Source organism: Halictus rubicundus, chromosome 6 (genome assembly GCF_050948215.1).
Source record: "Halictus rubicundus isolate RS-2024b chromosome 6, iyHalRubi1_principal, whole genome shotgun sequence".
NCBI classification, from domain to species: Eukaryota; Metazoa; Arthropoda; class Insecta; order Hymenoptera; family Halictidae; genus Halictus; species Halictus rubicundus.
The window spans coordinates 862,912-887,342 of record NC_135154.1 but is presented as its reverse complement, the minus strand read 5'-3'; the positions used below and the strand labels follow the sequence as shown (position 1 = coordinate 887,342).

The window sequence follows — 24,431 nt, the reverse complement described above, 5'->3', positions numbered from 1 at the left end:
TCTTCGGTATCCTTCAGTTCTAATAAAAATTGACCCTCTTAGCTCAACCCTCTTTGATCAACGAATATTAGAAGATGATACAATTTTATAAGACCGCGGATTTTACGCAAATCAGAATACTTATAGTGAAAACTTCAGAGGAATACAAAAATATGGTCTTATTATTTTTTTAATAATTCAAATTAGAAAAAGTAGTAATTAAACTGCTTTTTCAATTAACAAAGAAAATTTGTATTTTGCGCTAAGATTCGCAGTGTAGTAGTTACCATTTGTTGCTTAGGTTAGAATTTTCTCGAAAAAATGCAACATTTTCGAAAATTTCAGACGTGTCAGAATATTTTCAAACAAGATTGAAATAAAAGAAAATAAAACATTATGAAATTAACAGTCATCCAACCGGAATTAAATAAAAAAATGAATCAAAGATGATAATTTATTAGAATATACCAGAAGAAGCAGAGTGTGGATATATATATAAATAGCATAGGGTGTGCACAACAAAATATTTGCAAATTGTAGATGCACATATTAATAATCGGTCAACACAAATGAAAGGTCAAACAAATTCCATATGTCAAAAATCAAGTGTAAGAATGACGGAAAATTAGCGTAATTTATACACGCGATCGTGTAGGAAGGTTTCTGTCTGGTTGTTTCAGCGTTGTCTGTCAGAATTGCAACAATATTCCTGTCGATCGAATACAAAGCTGACGTGATTGGTGCCTCGATTTCATCCAGCGTCTTTTTTTCGTTCGATTCACGCGAATTGTCGGGATTCAGCAAATTGGTTCGGCCAAGGGTTGCGGTGGGCCATACGGCGAGGCCCATTGGCCCACGGGGTGGGACAGAGCCGCTGGTGTTTGCTGCCTGTCCAAACTGGGGACAGTGGTCCCTGCTGGATGGCTGGGCACCGTCGTTGGATAGGCTACTTTTCCAAGCGCCTCTGCTTGCAGGGACAACATCAAGCGATTCGCCGCCTGCCTCTCGGCTTCTCTTTCTTCCGCGGTTTGTCTCCTGAAACAGACGTGGGAACTGAAGATGATCGAGTGATCTCATTCGAAATGTACGTATAGATACGCAGGTGTGTTATTGGTTGGGTAATATGCAAAAAGATGGGAGCAGTGTCACAAAGCAGGGAGGAATGGCAATCATTGATTTTTAGCTTTAGTATACTCTATATATGTTCAAAACATCTAGCCGATAAAAGTCCCAAAACTATTCCTACTGCCTCGGGGTATACCCCGTGAAGGGCCAAGAAGCTCAAGACACCTCGGTCGCCGAGGAATGTAAGGTCGCGTGGTTCAAAGAGCTCCTGGCCGATATATGTCCGTGGCTAGATCCGTGTTTGGGACATATATCGAGTAAACACTGCACTATTGTACTCCCTTAAAGAATCTAGTTGGGTGATCTCAGATTTTCAAACTTCAACCCTTGCACGTGAAAATTGTAAAAAATTGACTCGCTTGATACTCGTGCATTGTCGAAAAAAGTGTTGATAAGACCAGCAATTATTTATTTCAAAATCATTTTATTTTGTAAATATACATTAATCTTCCCGTTTATGATACATCTAGTTACTTAACTATTGCTAGTTGATGGTAACAATTTGCACATTGTCATATGTGGATTAAATAGCAATTGCAGTGTGTCTTCCAGTCATTAGCAACGGAACAGATATTTTGTTTGTTGATATTAAAAGAACCGTCGATCTTTGTAACAAGTACTGAATGATATTTAACACTCGAACAACCGAGCTCTGAAAGCATTATTTTTGCATTTTATGGAGATATTTATATAAATAAGTGTATCCAGCAAGTGTTTCAAAAAATATCTTTACAATCTCAACAGGTGTAAAATAAAGAGTTTGAAATCTGGCATTTTGTGCGATTATTCCAGTGTTAACGGGTAGTACTATAACAGTATTGAATAATTCTTATAGTTAAAATGCAGGGATTTATTAATATTGATTTTTTAATTATTTATTTAATCTTTGTGCAGATGACTCACAATTGAAATACTAACTTTTATGGGACCCCTTTTCATAAATGTTTTCAAACAATTCTTTAATAAAAATATAGATTTATTGGGCTAGAACGGAAGTTTGTAGTTGTTTTTAAGCTAAAATTCGGAGATAAAATTAAGATATTTATAAGTTAAAAATAGAAAAAAATAATAAAACAGAATGGAAAATATGTTATTGAATAAATTTATGAATATTAATGTTGCCTCTGAATTTTAATTTAAAACGCTACGAATTTTCGTACCAACTCAATATATACAGAGAAGAGATATATATGAATATATATATATATACAGACTCTATATGTATATAGAGTCTTGCAATCCAGTAATCGAAGTACTAACAGCGAAGTTATAAAAGAAAGAACTCTTGTAGGTAAGCTCGGTTTGGTTGAAGAGCAAAGAACGAGAAAATGGCGGAGCCAGCGACCGGAGACATTGAACGGGAGAAGCTGAGGGTGAAAAGAGCGTGGCGGTTGTTGGAGTGGCGGAAAACAGAAGACAAGCGTAATAAAGTTAATTTGATTCGTCGGTGGCACGAGGGTCCGTCTTTAAGGGGAGGCTCGAGGGTGTCTGTTTTCTAGCCCTAACAGGGAAGGTCTCCTATTGGTCGACTTCGAGTACAATGTGCATTTACAGGATGGTTGCATGCATATACGTATCTGATAATTAAATTTTGTGCGTTCATGACGAAAACATGGAATTTCAGATAGTAGAAAAAGTTATGGAATTTAAGAGTATATCTTTAGCCTACCAAAATTATCTTCTTCGTGGCTACAATAACCAGAACTTTTTTGCCTTTGATAATTTCATAGGAGAGAAAAGCAAATATATTTTTATTGTATAACATTTCTTTCAATACTTAATATTAATATTCAATACATAATATTTATATTTAAAGAAAGACATTTCTGTTTGGCTCCTGTCTCTGCAATTGGTACAGACAATTTTTGTGTTGCATAATGATCCGCAGTCTGTATTAAATATTAGGTGTGGGCACTCGACGATTTGAAAAATGTAAGTAATTAATAAACTGCGGGTCTTTAAGCACTAAAAAATTTCATAAAATTTCATAAAATTAAGTATGAAATTAGGTGTTTGTATAAATAGCCACAGTCCAGTAATTACAATTAGGTACCTTTAATCTCTGTCAGCACTATTTCGATAACCTTACATTATGTTTGGAGTATTTTTACATTTTTTATGGAGCATTTTATTTTTTATTTTTACATTTTTTTTAAATATTTTAATTAGCTACATATGTTTAGACTGATCTCTACATAGATATCTTTCATGGCTTAATTTAAAAAGTGGAATCCACTAGTTTTTATTATATTGGACAGTGTACTAACATTCATTAAAATTTTTCCCAAATTTTCTGTATCGAGTTTAAGTCTTCGACAAACTCGGGTTTAGTCGAGTTCTATCAATACCTGGATATCAGTACTACGTAGGGTAGAGTTGGTTCAATTGTACCCCGTAAGGCAAAATTACCATAAATTGAAAGAAATACAACTTATGTCAAAAGTTTTTGTATCAACTGAAACTCTAACATCAAAAACAAAAAATATTAATGAAAATAGTAATTATTAGTACATATACAAAAAATTAGAATTGGTACGACTAAGGATACGGATCTCTGAAGCGCGCCTGGTCGCAGCATTTTGCGATCCGTCAGACGCGATCCCATGCGTCTGCGTCTGGCGTCTGGTTTTCCTTTACTACATAAGTTTTCCTAAGCAGAGATGGACAGTATCTAAATAAAAAATTATTCAAATAACTTTCAGATAAAGATACTCTGTATTTTTGACTTTTATTCGAAGTCGGATGAAGCGCGAGAATTTATCTGTGTCTTTATTCGTCGAGCGTCTGGTTTGCAGAGTTTATTCGACCTGCCTCTCGGATGATTTTCTGGTTATCTTCGAGACTTATTCGAGAGTTGAATACAACGCCACGATTTATCTTACGGATTCATTTGTAGTTGCTCGGCGACGCCGAGTATCCGTCTGATTTTAGTTGTCGAATAAATACAAAATCATGAGGCTTATTCGAATCCAGATGTTGCGCGAGATTTATCGGTTATTTTTATTCGTTATTCGAAGCTCGATTTGGCCATACGATTTATTTGACGCTTTTATTCTTAACGAGTATTTGGCATAGATGAAAATCACATGTATCGTTTATTCGTAATTTATTTCGATGTCGAATAACCGACCTTTTTATCCGACGTTGCCAAATCGTAATTCGTATACGTATTTATAAATACGTACCACGGTATAGTGACTACCATTAATAATCGAACACTTTTTATTGCTGAAACGATTGTTTACACAAATTAATTTTTATTATTTAAACAGATGTTTAAGCACCTAAATGTCTATTATTTAAACGACTGTTTAAACAAATGATTTGTTATTTATTATTTAAACAAATCTTTAAACCGATACATTTTTATTACTTAACCGATTGTTTAAACAAATAAAATTGTATTATTGAAACAAATATTTAAACCAATACATTTTTATTACTTAAAAGGTTGTTTAAACAAATACATTTTTATTATTTAAATGTTTAAACCAGTACATTTTTATTACTTAAAGGATTGTTTAAACAAACTGTAGGAAGGACTGTAGAATAATATTGAACTTTTATTTTCTGAACTGAGAATAATTAATGATTGACAAGAATATCAACCACTCTGTCACGGGAGTCAGAGCACGACCCTATGACGACTGTCGAAAGACTGCCATCCGAAGACGCCTCGCGCGACGCTCGGCCGGCCGAAACATCTGAGCAACGATCGGCCGCACGTGTTCCAACGATCAAAGGATCCCGCATCGCTATGTCGCACGGTGTCGGTCTCCTTTTACAACACGTTCCAAACGAAGGACTACGAGCCCCCTTCTTATTAACACCTCTCTTCAAAACACATTTTTATTATTTAAACAATTTACGTCACGTTTTGCAGTGAGTAAAAGTATTTATAATAAAAGGAAATGTCATTGGGTTTCACCATCGGTACTCTTCTGGATATTAAGTTATTAAGACAATTTTATAAAGAACTCTTTAAATTATGTACAGATACATGTACAGACATTGCATGCAATGCATTTTTCTGTCTACGGTTCTGAATTACCGACTTTGTAGAACATGCTCTGGTACGGTAGCAGACTCTATCTACATGGAACGGTCAGCTAGTGAAATAAAATTCGTTGATTCCAAAGAACTATTTGCAGTCGATTAATAATGTTCCCATGGCAGAATTATGAATTGTAACAAACATTTTGTTGTTATTAATAAGTGATGGTGAAACGCTTACGTTGTTGTCTCCAGGCGGCACACGACGCGATGCTTCATATGGTCGTGATTCAGTATCAGAGGCAACATTGTAATGAGCAGCGTATTGGCGTTTACCAACTAAATCTAATATTATTTCTCATTAACGTTATCATAATGATATCATTACCTATCGATTGAAAATGTTTTCCCAAACAAAATAAGCCCAAACACGGTACAAATCGGATAATAATATCATCGAGTTGTACTGCACTTTTGCTACGCCGCACAGTGGTGCCAAATGGCCAAAAAGCGGCAAAAAATCTGTAAATACGAAACTATCCAACGAATTTGTTTGAAAATTTGTGGAGAGATTGCCACAGGTACAACGCTTGTTTGGCAAAAAAAAATTTTTGCAAAAAGTTGTTAACATTAAGTAATATAGGCTAATCGAAAATCTCTGTTTTCTGTCCATTTTTTATTTATGAAAGCACACAACAAATTCTTTAATAGATTTTGGTCTGGAACTAATTGTTTTGGCAAGGTGTAATATTGATCTAACTTTGTGCAAAAAAACATGAGATACTTCGAGATGCTTTTTTGTGAAATTTTTTAGGAATATTTCTAAATAATAAAGAAAAATGTGAAGTGCATCTGATTTATTAATTTTTATGTATAAAAAAATATTTAATAACAATTTTTTTATCTTACATAAATTATTTGTATAGCGTTCATTGGAGCACTACCAAAAAATACCTGTTGCATTTTTGCGACACTGGTCCAGTGAACGAAATCTTTGTTTATTTAACATAAAAAATTGTTATTGAATATTTTTTTATATGTATGAATGTCACATTTTTTTTATTATCTGATATGTATCCCTTAAAAATTTCACCTGAAACATCAAATAATCGTGACATCCGCGCGATTCATTCTCGGAAATTCCGAAAGTTGATATTTAAACTTAAATTACGGCGAAAGGATCTCGAAGTGTCTCATGATTTTTTGCACAAAACTAGATCAATATTATAACTTGCCAAAACGATTAGTTCCAGATCGAAGCTATTCAAAGGATTTTTTGTATTCCTCCATAAATAAAAAATGAGCGTAATACAAAGGGGCTTCAGGTTAGTCCATATTACTTAATGGTAAACAACTTTTTTTGGAAAATTTTTTTTGCCAGTTAATAGTTGAAACTATTTGCAATAACCCATATGACTTGTTGACCCCTAAGTATTCAATTATAGACGGAGTAATTATATAACTATCGCACTGAAAACTGATGAATTCCCAGGAGCGAGGAAATGGTTATTTACCATGCGTATATCTCCGTAAAAAATTTTTTTTTCAAAAATCTGACTTTGGCACATCATGCACGCACTATTAGGCTATACAAAAATAATTTTTTTTTATAAAAATCGAAAATTTATACAATGGATTTTTTGCCGCCTTGGCATCACTGCGCGCCGCCGCGCGGCCGTGTTTGCATGCTGTCCTTTTCTATCTACGTTCGCCGCTGTCGAAGCGGCCACAAATATATATATATGTGCAATGTCAGACGACCATCCCTGCCGATTCCGAGAGTAGAAGAACGAAACTGTGTTACTTTCTTTTGGCTGAAGGTGTGCGTTGTTTTAAACAAATGCAATCTTTTCATAGAAGGGAACTTTTGAAAAATTTTAAAGAAATGAGGATATAGCCCCAAGTGTCCACTTTAGAGACCTGTTTTTAAAAAGATGAACATTTTAAAATTGACGAAATTAAAATTATCTGAAACGAACGCTGGATCGCGATATACAGCCTTGGACGGTCGGACACTGTCCTGGGTCGAGAAATTTCGTGACATTTTACAGTAACTGTTGAACCATAAGAGATATCAGGATGAAATTTGCAGTAAAATTCATTAAAAAATTATGCCTATCCACTGATAATTATCGTAATAAATATATATTTTTAGTAATAATTTTTTAATTCATTGTTTCAATTTTAATGTCTTAAAATAATATTGTAAATGGTTAACTTGTTACTTGTTTAATACTTTTCCAGATAATTTAAATCATCGATGTCTTTGATTCTTGCATTTTCTACAGAGTCAGTAATTCAGAACAGTAGACAGACAAATGCATGTGTACGTGTATCTGTACATAATCTAAAGAGTTCCTTATAAAATTGTCTTAATAACTTAATATACAGCAGAGTACGAATATTAAACGTGACGATTATTATTTAAGTAATAAAAACGTGTTTGTTTAAACAATCATTTAAGTAATAAAAATGTATTGTGTTAGCTGCACGACACTGCTATTTTCGTAAAAGTAGTAATAAAGTTTATTGAAATAAAGTATAACGTGAGTACAAGGTGCGTGTGTGTGAAGTCTTGTCTTTACTTTCTAGCGGCTACAACCGATCTGATATTTCTCTCCCCTCTCTCTCTCTCTCACTCACTCACTCACTCATCGGCCTATCAGGATGCCACAATTGGTTTGAACAATCGTTTAAGTAATAAAAATGTATTGGTTTAAACATTTTTTAAAATAATAAGTTTGAGCCCCCGTAAACCCTTGCAAGTTTCGTATACGTATATGGGTTTCTTCTATGTTGTGTAGTTACAAAGGGTCATCAAGGCAAAAGAATTTTTATGAAAAAACGACAAACACCAATAGAAAAAATATATAAAAACCGAAATGAAGAGGGTTATTGCAACATATTAATAGGAGACTATTTACTGAATGGTGGAAAAACATTTAGAGAATTTTTTAGATTGAATACTCTAAAATAGTCTCTGGAAGTTGTAAACGTGTGTGCTTGCAGGGTTTGGCTTTCAATGCAATAGCGATTATTAGAGTGTCATAAACCATTAGATACGACACAGGACACAGGTAGGTTCGCTAGGTGCGCGACCACCCCTGGACTCAGTCCATCTTGAGACCACTTTTTTGGGGTTAGTTTCGATCCCTCAGCCGTGTGTACTAAATTCTTCGAAAATAACGGATTTTTTCGCCGGCTAATATATTTTACAACTTAATTAATACCATGCATAGTACAAGGGACATTGGTCTTTCCAAGCCTATCGGTGAATAGCGGCCGATCGGTCGGTACAATTATCTGAATCGCCGGATGCCACACAGTGGTTCCGAGGCGGCACAAAATCTACTTTACAAATTTTCGATTTTTATAAAAAAAAATGATTTTTGTATTGTGAAATAGTGAGCCAAAGTCCGATTAAAAAAAAATTTTTACGGAGATATTATTACATATAGCTTGAAGTATTAACAGCCAAAAATAATTATTCAAAAATTTGTCACATTAAGTCAACATTAAGTAATATAGACTAATCGGATATCTTTGTTTTTCGCTCATTTTTTCTTTACGGAAGCATATCTAAAATCTGTTAAGGGACTTTGGTCTGGCACTGATCGTTTTGGCCAGGTGGACTATTGAACTAACTTTGTGTAAAAAATCTCGGCCGGCTTCGACCACTGTCGGCCGTGATATAAGTTTAAATATCACCTTTCAGAATTTCCAAGAATGAATCACGCGAAAGTTACGGTTATTTGATGTTTTAGGTGAAATTTTTGAGGGATACATCTTACAGAAAAATATGAAATTAATATGTATAAAAAAATATTTCATAACCATTTTTTATGTTAAATAAAGAAAGTTTTCATTCACTGAACCACTGTCGCAAAAACGCCACAGGCATTTTTCTGACAGTGGTTCAATGAGCGCTATTAAAATAATTTAAGCAACCTAAAAAAATTGTTATTAAATTTTTTTTATTTAAATAATTAATAAATCATATGCATTTCACATTTTTCTTTATCATTTATGATATATCCTTTAAAAATTTCACCTAAAACATCAAATAACCGTAACTTCCGCATGATTCATTCTTGGAAATTCTGAAAATTGATATTTAAACTTAAATTGCGGCCAAGAGTGATCGTGGCTGGCCGAAATTTTTTACACAGAGAAACAGGAGTGGGATCACATTTTACCAAAATTTGTCAAAATTTTTCTAGAAAAATGTTTTCATATTTTTAATACTTTTGATAAATTATTTAAAAAGAATAGTCTGTCTCGATGACGATTCAAATATCAAACATGTTTCTATTTTTAATGATAACCGTGATATAAATTGTTTTGTGAAGGTAATTTTCGTAAGAACTCATTATCATCGGTTTGTTAGTTCAGTCATCATAGTTGAATGGAAAAAATGTTGACACTTTATTTTACACGTCTGTAAAACCAACAGTGTTCAAGATTTTGAAAAATCCTTTGAGATATGTTTACATATAAGTACAGATTACAACGTATTCAAATTTAAACAAAATCCGAAACAGTAGTCCAAAGAGTATTCTGAAGCAGTGGGTCGCAAAACGCGTGCTTCTGTGTCTGGGGCACCATTCGGAGGTGTCAAAGCGTAGGTATAAACGAAAACGTGCGCGTCGAGCGCCTACAGCAAATCGACCGATGCATGTTTTTGCGTTCGGACGATCCTCTTTCATCTTCCTTCTCAAGCGAAAAAGAAGGACAGACATACCAAATCGCATCGTACAAACGCAAACTTGTGCGTCCAGACGCACAGCAGGGAGTTTCGATGAATCGAGTTTGGATCGCAAAACGCTGCGTCCAGACGCGCTTAGAAAAAACCACCTTTAGGAAAACCAACCTAAGCCGTACCACATATACCTTAAGTCGCACCTAAAAATAAAATTATACAAAAATAGGTAAACATTTCTTAAGTAATTTATTTAAATGCAAATATTTTTATCATATCATTGTCACATATTAAATTAGTACAAACATCACAAATATATTTCTTTGTTTTTTTTCATCATGCACCCATGTCTTAAATTTTAGGCACTGAAGCATGTTTTCTTCGATGTCTTCTGCCAGTACAATTTGAGAATCTCATATGGGTACGACTTAAGATACAGCAAAAGTTTTATTTCAAATGAACATAAGAAAACATTGAATGAAGCTAATAGGGTTTTGTTTTTACTAAAAAACTATTTAAATACTATAGAATCACTACGTAATAAGGAGTATGACTTTATCAATAATTTACTTAGTGTATAAACTACCAAGCATATACAAAAAAAATTATAAGAAAACAGCAGTAACCTCACTTTTTGAAACAATTTGTTATTGCGCCGTCGGTGACAGATATACACCACGTGAACCAATATGGTTGATTAAAGTGTACATATTATTGCCGCTAGAAGCGCTGTTATTGAGGTATTACGTCCAAAATTCGAAAGGTACGATTTAGGCAGTGGTACGACTTGATCAAACTTCCCCTACTTTCAATTTTCCTTTAAAATTATTTATGTATTCTTGTTGAAAAATAGCAACATTTTTATAGTGCATAGTGAAATTATGAGCTAAAGCTATGAAGTTCAACGATTGCAATGTTAGCGAATGTCATAGAAAATTTCGAGTATTGACGTAAGAGTTAAACGAACAGCCAGTAATTTATAAGTATAGACTATACTCCATCGAGGAGCCGTGCTACCACCCGCGGTAGCCCATTATGATTGAAGTTGACAAATTGAAGCCTCATTCTCCAGCAAATTTATTACGGATCCACGAAATGACTGACTCACGGACGGCGTTAATGGTCCGCGCTCAACTGGAAATTCTTATCGAAATTTCTTCTAGTTCTAAGTAGACATTTCCGTAAACGATTTCTATGGTATGGAGCAACCTGTTTCTCTAGTCTACGAAAAGACTTGGACCGAAAACTATTTACATACTACCAAATAGTTTTTTTTAATCTGCTTCCTAGTTCCAAATTTAGGGTGTGCTTATTTTTATCGGTTAGGTTTAACTTTTAACTATCTAGTCAAGTGGGCTTTTTCTGGCATTCCATGAATCTTTTTAACCCACAGATAAATAATTCCGTATAGATGAAAGTTGCCAATATCGTACCACGTAAAGAATTTTGGGTCCTCGGAGAAATTTGGTATGCTCATTTAGAAAAAGCACATACAATGGTCGTTCAAATTGTTAGTCACAGCAAGAAAAATTCATTTTTCACACATGTGATCACTAATGTTGTCTGCTGTGTTGCTAAATGTGCATTTGTAATTTGCAAACATGCATGAAAAAAATCCTTATACAAAGATGGTAAGAATTCAGTGTAGCTAGATTTTTATTTGAAAATTGATTGTTTCAATGTAAAATTATCAGCTTGTGCAAATGGTGATTCTTCTATTTTAATCATTCACTGTAAGTTGGATCATACGATGACATCATGTTATAACCATCCAAGAAAATAATTGTTTGTTTACTGTAATTGCTGCTTCAATAATACTAATTAGAAAAATATTCTCAACTCTTATAACCTATTTTTATACATCCGTTAAAAAGAACATAATTTGCTAGAACCGAGTGTGAAATAACAGTTAAAGCCAGGATTTATAAGATACAGATATAAAATAATTCTCGAGATTAAAATTTTGGTTTGAATAGAATTAATAAAAGTTAAAGGTTTTTTTGCTATACAAGTTCGCGTCAACATGCCACTTCGACGAATGTTTATTGAAATAATATGTTCTACAAATCTAGAGAATGTGTCGCTTGTGAACTTAAATTGATCGTTTTTATTCAATACTTTTAATAAAATGATTGCTGTTTTAATATTATTTAATAAATAATATTAATATTAATAAATAATATTACATAATATTGTTAAATAAATCTAGCATATAATAATTCGGTGTTTTATTTGTTTTAAATAAATGTTTTCAAAATATTTCCTACTAACAGTGTCTACTCGATAATTGTCCAAAACACAGGTCTGACCAGGGACAATTATCAGCTAGAAGATATTATACTTTGATCCACTGCCGAATGTAGAAAAGGATGGCGAAGCTCGAGAGGCCGGGGCCCCTCACGGGGTATACTCTGCGGTAGTAGGGATATTTCTGAGACACTTATAGGCTAGATCAGAGATCGGCAAGACCGAGCAAATTTCGGCCAATTTTCGTGGATTATGCCCCCTTGTTCCGGTCGCGCGTCTCGCTTCCCGTAACGGTTCTAGTTCTCGAACCACCTCAGGCGCGTACCGTATAAACTGCGCGTAGCGACACTTTTTTTTGTCAGTTTTATCCCCTGTGAGCCTATTCCACTATGTCGCATTGTAATTTCGGAAAGTAAATTTGAAAAATAAATTTGGAAAATAGATTTTAATTTCGACGCCAATATTTTATTTAGGTATGGAAAAACATTTTCACGTACGTTTAGACTTTAGACGTGCTGGGTAAATCTGAAATGGCGAACGGAAGGCTGGACGTCGCTGATCCCATTGCAGATGATAGCAAAGAATCCTTCTCGTTGCCAATAGTACCTCCTCGGTAATGTGGAAACCTATTTACGGGTGTCGCCCTAATGCGCCACGTACAGTTCATACGATACGCGCCTGAGGTGGCTTGAGAAGTAGTTCCGTCATGGGGAGCGAGACGCGCGGCCGGAACAAGGGGGCGTAGCCTTGTGCTCACTCTCGAATGATTAAATTCAAGTCTGTGTTGATCCAGAGTTACAAACGTTTCATCGAAATCCTATTTTCCTAATAGCCAACTCTTATCGTTAGTTATTTGTGTTAGGTGTAATAAGAAGATCAACGTTGACTGCAAAGAAATATGTTCAAAAATGTATAAAATAAAATTGGCCAGTAAAGTTTGGAATCGATCTAGTTATGGTTGCTATAAAATCGTCAAAAACATCAACCTTGCTGGGGTTAATAGACAAACTTAGCATAATTGTTTTATAAAAAAAATTCGTAACTTTTCTATGATAAATTATCCAAATATTATCAAAATAATTTTATTATTATTAAAATATTATCATCGATAATATTTTCTTTCATATTTTACAAGAGGATGCATAGCATTTAGTAGAATATTGTAACTATAGAGGTTATTGCTGAAATAAATGCCGAATAACATAAAACAAGAGGAAAATGATTTAACTTTTATTATAACTTTTATTATATGTATTAACAGTCTCATTCGATTCCTGGTTCTTGCATCCCTTCGAGTAAGTTTCATTGGGAAGAAGTTACAAAGATTCTTTTGCTTTGATTGAATGAAGATCTTTTGCTTTGATGAAGATTTTTTTGCTATTGGTAGGCTGTTCAAACCAAGCGTTCCACACAGTCAATTTACTCTATGTGTTATGAGATCGTCGAGGTGTTTAGATCGATCTCCAGCACGATATCAATGTAGCGTACGCCATTGGCAATTCCGCTAATGATCCAATAATACCGAGTCGATTCCCGGAAGGTGTTTATTACTAATTTTTAACGAGCTTATCGACGATCGATTTCGCTACAGCCACGGCCGGAGTAGAAGCGACACCCCCCCCCCCCCCGGCAACGGGATCGAGCCCCGAAAAGTTCCTTCAGTCTGACAGGCGCCAGACAGGATAACGCGGCCAATCAGTGGACCGGTGCGCCGTGCGAGTCACGAAACACCGTCGTTCCATTAGAGTTAATCTCCGGTCCTCGGTAATTAAACGGTTTCGTTGTACCTTTGTTTATCTCCGCGAGAGCCCCGTTCCCGGCTTCTTTTTCCTCGGTGAAAGAGAAAGAGCGAGATCTCTACCCGGTCCTTCGGTAGCCCCGTGTATCGCGAACGAGTCGGTTCACATCGGGACACAACTCGATCGGTAGTTGCACGATTAACGACTAGAACGGCCCGCCCGATGTCGAGCAAAGATTTCCGATAACGGCAGTTTCTTGGTTGCAATCAACACACGATCGCCGCGTCGTGCTTCGTTTGTCTTTATTTTATTCCTCAGTCAGAAATCGTAGGGAACCGGGTCTCCGTCCCCGGCGGTAATCGTAGGAAAGCCACACAGTTGCACGGTTTATCTTTTTGTTTAGTTACCAGCGACTTTAAGATTGAAATCATTGAGAACGCGCGTTCTTCGACGAACTTTTGCGCAGCGCCGGTACGCATCCAGCCAAGTAACTAATGGGATAGGGGGTACCAAGATAGATACGGTAGTGTCTCGATATATGGGAAAATCTTCGGGACCGAAGTTTCTCTTGTATACAGGGTGCCACAAAAATGTTGTACTTCCTTAAAAGGGGTGATTCCCTAGGTCATTTGAAGTAACTTTTTGCTTTGCGATAATGTTCTCCTTGGCACTGTTAAGAAGTTATTAACGAAAAACACGGATCAATCAGGACGTGGCTGTAGCGGGATCTGTGCTGTGATTGGTCCTCATTTTTCGTTAATAACTCCTTACATAAGCTGCGGAGAACGTTTTCGCGAAGGATAAAGTTACTTCAAATTACCTGAGGAATCACCCCTTTCAAGGAAGTACAACATTATTGGGACACCCTATATGTAGTGTAGGCACAGACACTACTCCTTGATCTCTTGCCGCCCAGCGTCGAACGCGGAAAAGGATAACGGGTGAACAAAACGTGGATATCAGTTAATTATTCATTTTTTTATGAAACTTGTACTTTTTCCGCTTCACGCTTCCAACCTCACACATACAACAAAAGTGACCTCATATTTTTCTGATTGAAATGACATCCAACACGACACAATTTCGATCTTATTCGTGATACAGTTGAACCTCGATTATCCGTACTAATCAGTGAAACATGAACGTTTGTAATAGAACAGTTGATCGAACAAGATGATAGAACCTAGCTACAATGCTGGATTGAATGTCTACTGATTTCTATAATAAATCGCGTTGTACACGGTCTGTCCCATTTCCGATGAGATTGCTCAAAAATAAAAAAGAAGACGCTCTACAGTGCATTTCTTCCATTGTATTTATTCGAAATAATCCCCCTCCAAGTCAATACAGCGTTGAAACCGATCATAAAACTTGTCGAAGCATGTCTGGTACTCGATGGCCGGAATAGCTTTCAGGATGTCGGTCGAAGCCTTCTGGATGGTCGGAATCGTACTGTAAGTGTTCCCCTTCAACGCTAATTTGAGTTTAGGTAATAGCCAGAAGTCGCACGGCGCTAGATCAGGCGAGTACGGCAGGTGGTCGAGCGTTATGATGCTTTTTTTGGCCAAAAACTCGCGTACCATTAGGGCTTTGTGCGACGGCGCATTACACAAATCGCGCGCAGATTTTTCTCTTTCCCAAATCCTCGGTCAGAATGCGATGGACCACACTCTTAGGAATGCCAGTCATCTCCTGGATAAGTCTCGCGGACACACAACGGTCAGAGCGCAGAATTTGGCTGACTTTCTCAATGTTTTCTTCATTCCTCGAGGTTCTCGGCTTCGGTGCGCGTTCGTCGTCTTCAAGGTCTTCACGACCATCACGAAATCTAGCAAACCAGCGGAATACTTGTGCACGGGATAGACACTGGTCACCGTAAACGTTTTTCATCAATTCGAATGTTTCTTGAGCAGTTTTGCCCAACTTAAAACAAAACTTGATATTCGCTCTTTGCTCCATAGCGATTTTTCGACAGACTGACACAATGGACGGTTAGGTATAATGTCGTAACTATTGACAGAACAATTGAAATGCTATGAAATTTGGTGTGAAGATAGATGAAAGATGTGTCTACAAAATTCAATACATGAATCAATAGATGGCGCTGCAATCGGCTGTTAATTTCGACCAGTCTCATCGGAAATGGGACACACCGTGTATAGCGATTGCTTTAGATCGAACTGTTTTCATGTGAAACATCGGTTCGGTAAATCGAGATTCCATTCAATCGTCAACTAAATAAGCAAATATACTTTCAATTATGTCATGTTTATCATGTTTGTTTTATTCAGAAAAATGTCACGAATATGTTCGCAAACCTGCCACAAAAAATAATTACAAACAAACGAATATGGTCATGGTGGGGATACATTCTTCTCAAACATCGGGCACATCGCTTTCACATATATCGAGACATTACTGTGATGGCTATCGAACAGAGGATAAAGTGGAATTGTGTTAGGCCTATCGGAAGGTATTGGACATTTTTTGAAATTGTGTTCTCATATTTAACAGTCTAACTGACAGATGACAATCAGATAAATGACCTGAGTGATGAAATTATTAGATTTCGAATGTTTATGTCAAACGCTAAAAATGGAGCACTAGTACAATAAAGGCTGAAATACAACATAAAACCAATCAAGCTATCTTGTTAGCTAACTCAGGTTATAAAAATAATTAAAAAAATAAAAAGAAAACAAAAATGAAAAGAAATGTGAACGCTAAAAACAAAAGTAAATGTGTACGCTAAGATATAATAATATAATTCATCCAGACCTGTCGCTAATGATATTTGTAGTTGATATGATATAAAATGTAGAAAAAGAAGTAGAAATTATTAGAGCCACAGCACGAATAATTCATTTTTCAACCACGATTCATTCATTTTTAATTTTAAAACAAAAATACGAAAATGATGAGAATTCAATATTGTTTAGGCTGTCTAGGCTTGCATGAATCCAAACAATAATTCCGTTGAATCCAAACTTCTATTTTATTTTAAAATGGCGGAGATCATTTTCAAATATAAGAAGAGTTATGCGACAACCAAATAAGTTATTTCAACCACAGTACTGTGGTACACTACGGTAGCCTTTATTTTCGACTTTTTAATTTTGTTTTCTGCCCCCCTTCCCCTCCCCATTCGTTTGTATTCATTTAATGGTACATTTTAGAGGGGTTTTCGAAACGTAGTTCTCCTTATAAGACCTTTACCCTTGAAAAGTGGAACCTGAAAATTGTTTTGACTTATAATAAAAAAATATACGCAATTTCCTGCAAAACAATAAGCAATTAAAAAAAAGTAAGTTCTGGAAATACAAAAAAAAATGTATATCTTTCGTTAATGTTTATTGACATAAGTTAATGAAAATACACTGCAGCTTTCAAATTTCAAAAAAAAATTTTTTATTTTGATCTGACATTTTTCTCAATTTTTTCGGGTTTGTTTTACGAAAAAAAGTAATAGGACATAAAACACGCAAACTATCCAGATCTACAAGTTTTGTTGAACATAGTTTCGAGACAGTCAATAATTTACAAGGTATTCGAGAGAAACGATTTTATGAGCATTTAATTAATTACTTTAATATTTAAGAGTCGGGGGGGGGACACGTTTTCCCGATCGAGCTTAAGCTTTACACAGTTTTTTTTATTCGTTGGAACAACCCGGGGGGGGGGGGCATAAACAAAATTTTCGTCAAGAGTAAATAAGAGCCACCCTAGTGGTAAACTTCTTCGGCCAGGAGAGGACAAGAGAGCAAGCGTAATATTTGGAGTCGATTACAACGTTTCCCCAAGCTGGTAATTCGGATTTCTTGAGAACTGGTTTTGTTTGCGCAACACGCGAGTTGTAAAGGCTCTAAAGACCGGTGGCACTCGGCCAACGTGTCTCCTTACGAATTATGCCGCGACCCGACCCATCGAAGATCGGAAAGTGCCTCGTTAATTTGATCTTTTTGCTTCCATCCAGAAGTTGGGCAAGCCTGCCCCTGAACTTCCTGTAATTTTCTCCGACCGATATTAAACTTCCATCTCACAGATATACTTTTGTTTCTGGGAAACGCGCGCGGACGTAACGACAGAAACAAGGACAAAACCAACGATTTCCGGAAATTTTCCCGGTCCCAAGGCTTCATTTCTTCGCCGAGGATAATTGAGCGGGCACAATCATTGATATAATTGTCCGGCGAGATTGCTATATAGCAGTAACTAGACACTAAAATATATCTTTATACGTTGTCTTCCTAAGATATAAAACAGCACACCTAGCGACGACGCTTATAAACTTATGGTTTTTAATTGATAATATCTTCGGTTACTTTTCTGTTTTCAAAATGACTAACGACGCCATTGAAAATGAATGAACGAATATCGTTGCAATAGCAGCGTTTGGATTTGTTAAAATATAGTAAATCGTTTTTTACAGCAGCTGATTTTAAAAATATGTATGTATGTATGTATGTATACGTTAAATATAAATATAAGGTTTAAAAATTTTACTATGATAAATAGTTCTGGTTTATGGGTAATAGATCACTGTATTTTCTTGTTTATCAAAGCAATATGCAAGAAATCTTGTTAATTTTTTACCACTTATTATTGAATTCTTAAAATTTTTTAAAGTAAACGTTTTAGTTTAAACAGAGCTTATAAAGTATACAGATAAAAATTGTACTACAACAGGAGCAGACATTTTCAATCATTGTCAACCATTTTCATTATTGCTGTTATTTATTTGTAATATTTCCGTGGATAATTCATAGTTCAAAAACTCTTTGACTTTCTCTAACAAAACCATTTTTACTAAACGTTCCAAAATACAGTGTTTACTCTATATATGTCCCAAATTCCTAGCCGATAAAAGTCCCAGAACTATCCCCACTGCCATGGGGTATACCCTGTGAGGAGCCATGATCCGAGGCCTCTAGAGCTTTGCTGTCCTTTTCTACGTTCGGCGTGGATCAAATAGTATCTCCTGGTCGATATATGTCCCTGGCTAGACCCGTGTTTTGGACATATTTCGAGTAAACACTGTAAACACTGTAACTTGTTTCCATAGAACCTTTATTATACAGATTCTAAAATATCTGTGCGGTCAGAATACTGTTGAAATAAGCAATTTATGTTTCGCGCTCTTTTCTCGTGTGAACACATGATAATGTGTACATACTGGCAAGCACCACACGAGTCAGGTGAGCATCCGGGTATTCTTATAGCCTTCGCGCCCAGAGCCAATCAGTGTAGCCTGAGCTGTTGCCCGAGTCGTGTATACGTGTTCAAAATAAATCTCTATATAAGTTTGCAGAGAATTTAAAAAAAAATAAAAGGTACCTGTTTATCTCTAAAAGAATCCATGATATTCGATTGATGTTGTCTTTTAGCTTTGTCAGAGAGAAATTAGGGACAACAATGCTCCGCGTGAAAAGGAAAAAAGTTCGATGAATTCAATTCCCGGAATCCGGTACAGGAAATCGCACTGACATATTTGATTCGAGAATCGATAAGATTTAATGCCACGTTCAGTGGTGGTGATTCGACTGCGTTTAGCAGTATCGAGAAATTCAACGGCGGGCTACGCCGTTGTTTCTAGTGACAGCCGTGCCTACACCCTTGCAAGTAATTAACGCGGTTAGCGATTAATAATTGAGGGCGCTGTGCCGATTACATTTTGCAGCCCTGACAGAGCCTAGCCCTCGTTCGCCTGTGGCCGACATAACCGTATTCTCTCGCAACCTGGGACACATTACTCTTATCGTTATCCCCTTATTGCTAGCTATAACTTTTGGCCAGCACTTCATACATTCGCAAATGTGTATTATGAATTTGACTGTATCGTTTCCGGCGAATGCCGCGCAATCTCTAATATCACTTACCGTTGCTCTTGTAAGCGGACCGCGGATCTTTATCCGTTTATGGTACACGTAAATTAGCTTTATTTAACGCTATATTAGACTGCAGATTTTGTGCATTTGGGATGAAAACGTGTAGGTGGGAAACAGTGAAAATGTTTGTAGAATTTAAAAATACTGATGCATTATTTTTAACTAAATAAAAATATTAATATTTATATAATACATCAGTATTTTGAAATCCTATAAACATTTTCAAATCTATGTAGCTCCTGTATCTTGCAATTAATGCTCACAATTTTTATTTCGCATAATTTTCGATTTAGTTTTAGGTGTTTACAACAGCTTCAATCTTCGTTACCATGAAAAATAATATACGGTAAATTACAGAAATTGTTAAGATGTTTTTCTCGGGTTAAAACTCTACTTTTGTAGTTTTGTACAATAAATATATTTGTACTAGTCAAAACGGTGAGCTGAATAATTGATTTACAATATAATACATGAATTTATACATGAATTTATATGTGAATAACACATTAATTTATATATGATCTTCTACAGAAGAGTTCTTTTAATTATGCTCTCTGTTTTACAAAAAAATAATTTTCCATTTATTTTATTAAAAGTATTAATAGACGAAATAAATTTTTATGTACATACAAGCTTGCAATTGCTGCAGGAAATTTTCATTTCGCATAAAGATCTACAGTCTACTTATAATACAATTTAAAACCTAACACATTCTTAACTAAAAACAATTATGGTTTAATTAGATTTAAAGTATTACAAAAAAATTTAGAATAATAAACAGAATGTGTTTTAAATACTCGTCAAATGAGATCTCTGATGTGATCGATCAATATGTGTGTATATAAAATAAAAATGGTTTGGGAATGGAGCTTTTCCACGAAAACGTTGAATTAATTTGAATTTAGAAAAGCGGCTGATTTCCGCTTTAGTGCAGACTGGAATCAGAACAATTTAGGGTTGCCGAGACTCGAATCGGACCAAACCGAGGGTCGAGGTGCTTAAATTGAATTAACTCATGGCCGAGATACATGACTATGCTTTACGCCCGTATCCATTTATCGAAATACGTAGTCGATCACGAAAGCCTCTCCGTAAAGATAACAAGTGTGGCAGTAGTGTTCCGAGGTTCACCTCGAATAAAGAACATCTAAAGTTAGGAATTCAGTGATCCAGCCAGGCATTGATCGACGGCTGATATCAGGTCATTCCATAATCTTTCTTATTGCACTTCATGATAAACTGTTTAGGTGTTATATTCATAGAAACTTCATTCAAAAAATATTTTCTTTCTAAAAATAGTGAATAATTGTAAATTTACAAATGCGATTCCCGTTATTTTAACACTTTCACTGTTAAAATTCATGTAGCATGCAATGACGAAAACGAATTACCAATCACCGTTTGATTTTTTTTTAGAAAGAAGATATTTTGCAAGGTTGTACAGATGAATTTATAAGGAATTATTCGACGAATTTATTTCTTTGGACATAGGGTAAGGGACCCAATTTCTGTGGGGGTACCAATTACTGAGTCTATATTAATTATACTTATTTTTAAAGCATAATAAATATTTAAAAAAGATATTATATTAACCGATTTTAATGAAGAAATTTAATATCTCTTTTTTAATATTCATTATGCTTCAAAAATAAATATAATTAATATAGACTCATTAATTGGTACCCCCACAGAAATTGGGTCCCTTACCCTATATATCTTATAATAAAGGACGAATACTTTCTTGTTATTTTGACAAAGTAATGTGAAATTTCGAATATTTCACTGTAACTATATAATATCGAGAAATTATTTCTATCTATTATTATCTACGTTTTTACTACTGATAAACCTCGGAAACAGTTTTGACGTGTTAAACAACGATATTAATAATGTGGAAAGTTTCCAAGCTGGGAAAAAGAGAGACTACTTTCTACTTTCACGTTCCATTTCAAACACCCCTCAAACCGACACGCAGCTGCCTTATTTCTCCCGGAACTATAATCGGCGCTCAAAATGATCTCTAAACGACTTGCGGACGTTTCCAAGTACCACCCTTACCAGAATGCGAAGCTTCCACCTCAACATCAATAACAATAATTTACCCCGGTTGTTAGGGTGGATCGCTGTGTAATCCTGAAGGCAACCCTAAAAATTAGAATTCTTGGTGTTGTGAACTTACACGCCATTTCAAAAATTGAACAAAGCGGAGATTAAAAAGTCGAAAAATTAATGTTGCATCGTAATCGCATTTTAATTATAATGAACTCAACAATTCTTTGTTCAGTCTCGATGTAGGTACAGTGGATTCAAAAAGTGTTCGAACATTACATTTCCGATTCTTGACAAATTGTCGATATTTAAATTGTGATAGTTTCATAAAAACAAATTGTACAGCCAAAAGCTTGAAGCAACTAATTTCGCAAAGCAGTGTACATTTTCCTGATATTTTTACATGATGTAGCAGGCAGGAAAGTGATGACCCATTTTTCATTAAAAAATTCTGCAAACGTCCCCAAAAATGTTCCAAAATGTCTCTGGAACTACCATATATGTAAAGATTGAAGATTCCTCTTTATAACGACTCCTTAAAAATTGAAGAAAGAAAGAAGAAGAAACGCTCGATAAAGTCCCAGAACTATCACCACTGCCGCGGGGTATACCCCGTAAGGGGCTTCAAACTTTGAGTGGATCATTACACAAGTAAATGTCATCAGAATTATATCACATTTGGTATAATTTTCATTAGAAAAATGCCATGAATATGTTGGTGAAGGTCCCATAAAAAAAATAATGGAAAATAAAGAGGTTTTGTTATTGGCTTAGTAGTGGTCTCACATCGATACACTTGACCCGTGTTATGTTTACACTCCTCAGCGACCGAGGCCACTCGACCTTCCCTGTCCTTTTCTACGTTCGGCAGTGTATCAAAGAATAGCATCTCCTGGCCGATATATGTCCCTGGGTAGATCCGTGTTGTGGACATGTATCGAGTAAACGCTGTATTTCATGAACTAAACTTCATAGAAGTCAAGCATAGATCTGCCATTGCAGTACGACAGATTTCAGGGAGAAGTAGTACAATACTCTCTCTCTCTCTCTCTCTCTCTCTCTCTCTCTCTCTCTCTCTCTCTCTCTCTCTCTCTCTCTCTCTCTCTCTCTCTCTCTCTCTCTCCGCTACGTGGATCATGCACCTATGTGTTTGCATAGTACTTCTCTCAATAGTTCACAACGAAATTTCCTCCTGATAGACATAGGGGAGATCGGGGTAAGACAACCATTAGCGTTATTATGTTTAGTGTCTCGAGAAGACTATTCATGTAACGAAAAAGGTTGCTAACAATACAGTAGATAAAGATCAACCAATATATTATATAAATAATAAAACAGATAATGATATGAATTTATATCTTCATCACATATCTTCATCTTTGAACATTTTAAACATGAAATGAATTAACAATCTAAATGAAACATATACATACCATAGAAAATATATGTATTATTTTTTATATGTCTTGAATGAATTATTGAAAAAGTTATATTTGAAATATGAATGCGAACATGGTTGCTCAGTAGTAGGGTAAAGCGTTTGGACGCGATGTAGGGGAAGTCTGGAACTTTTGCCCACTGCTGTATGTTCTAGCATCAAGAGATCGAGGAACAATGTCTGTACACGATATAAGTGACATTGCGGTTCCGAAGTTTGCACACGCATGTCGAGACGTGCTGGCAGCGACGTGTGCAGGCGTGTAAAGCAGGTTGTAGTTAAAATCGTCGAGCATCGTTAGGACACGGAACAGTCCTGGCCGACGATCAACATCGATTTGATGATCGAAAACAAGTCTTTTCAGGAACGCGTTTCCTTCGTGTTCGACCGATTACCCGGCTGCTCCAACACAGGGCCGGGTGAATCTTTAACGAGGCGAATCGCGGTGGGGTCGAGCAGCGGATCGAAACGATCCGTAATCGCGGATTCTAAGGTTTGACACTTTAAAAGCTGAAGCAAGAAGCGCCTCCGGCCGGGGGTGGAGTCGTTGGCTGGCGTCACTCGGAAGGGATGCAACGGCGGGCTGGTGTTCGGAGGGGAACGAGAGTAAGTGGAGAGAGTTGGCAGTCAAAGCAGGGGTGGATGAACAGCATGGATGGGGTGGATAGACTGCATTATGTACGGGACAAGGCTAAGCTGTTAGGTATCTGAATTATTGAGGTCAAGTTATCTCGTCTCTGCCTACAGTCATCTCGTTACTTTAAACGCAGCTGCTCGCTGGACCACGCCGCGCCGCGCAGCGCCACGGAAAAGACTAGCTGAGGGCTGCAGAGGATGCATTGCTCTTCCCTTTATTTCTCTATTGAGTCGCTGCGCTACATTCTTTTGCGAATTTCTGTGACCATCGGAAAAAGGAGGAACTACCTACTGCGACGCTGTGTTTACTTGATATATGTTCAAAACACGGGTTTAGCCAGAGACATATATCGGCCAGGAGATACTATTGTTTGATCCATGCCGAACGTAGAAAAGAACAGCGAGGCTCAAGAGGCGACCGGAGTCTATCCCCGGAGTAAACATTGTACACTTAAAACAATGTTCTATAAAGATTGGTAAATAAAGTTATAAGTCCTGAACATTGAGCGGCATCAGAAATTAAATTACCGCAAAAAAAAAAAAACAAACAAAAGATTAGCAGAAGTAGGTACCTAATAAGCCTAATATGTTGTACGGTGGGTAAAATGACATTTTACTATCAAGATAAAACTATGGTTTAA

The 24,431-nt window shown here is 36.0% G+C and overlaps 1 protein-coding gene across 1 annotated transcript in view; it reads right to left on the bottom strand.

The window, feature by feature from the left end:
- Positions 1-536: 536 nt before the first annotated feature.
- Positions 537-24,431, bottom strand: part of C15 (homeobox protein C15) — a 118,087-nt gene continuing 94,192 nt past the window's right edge. The window contains exon 3 of the mRNA XM_076789402.1: positions 537-1,014. Within this exon, the coding sequence (XP_076645517.1) occupies positions 777-1,014 (238 nt within the window). The 3' untranslated portion in view covers positions 537-776. The remainder of the gene's footprint in view (positions 1,015-24,431) is intronic.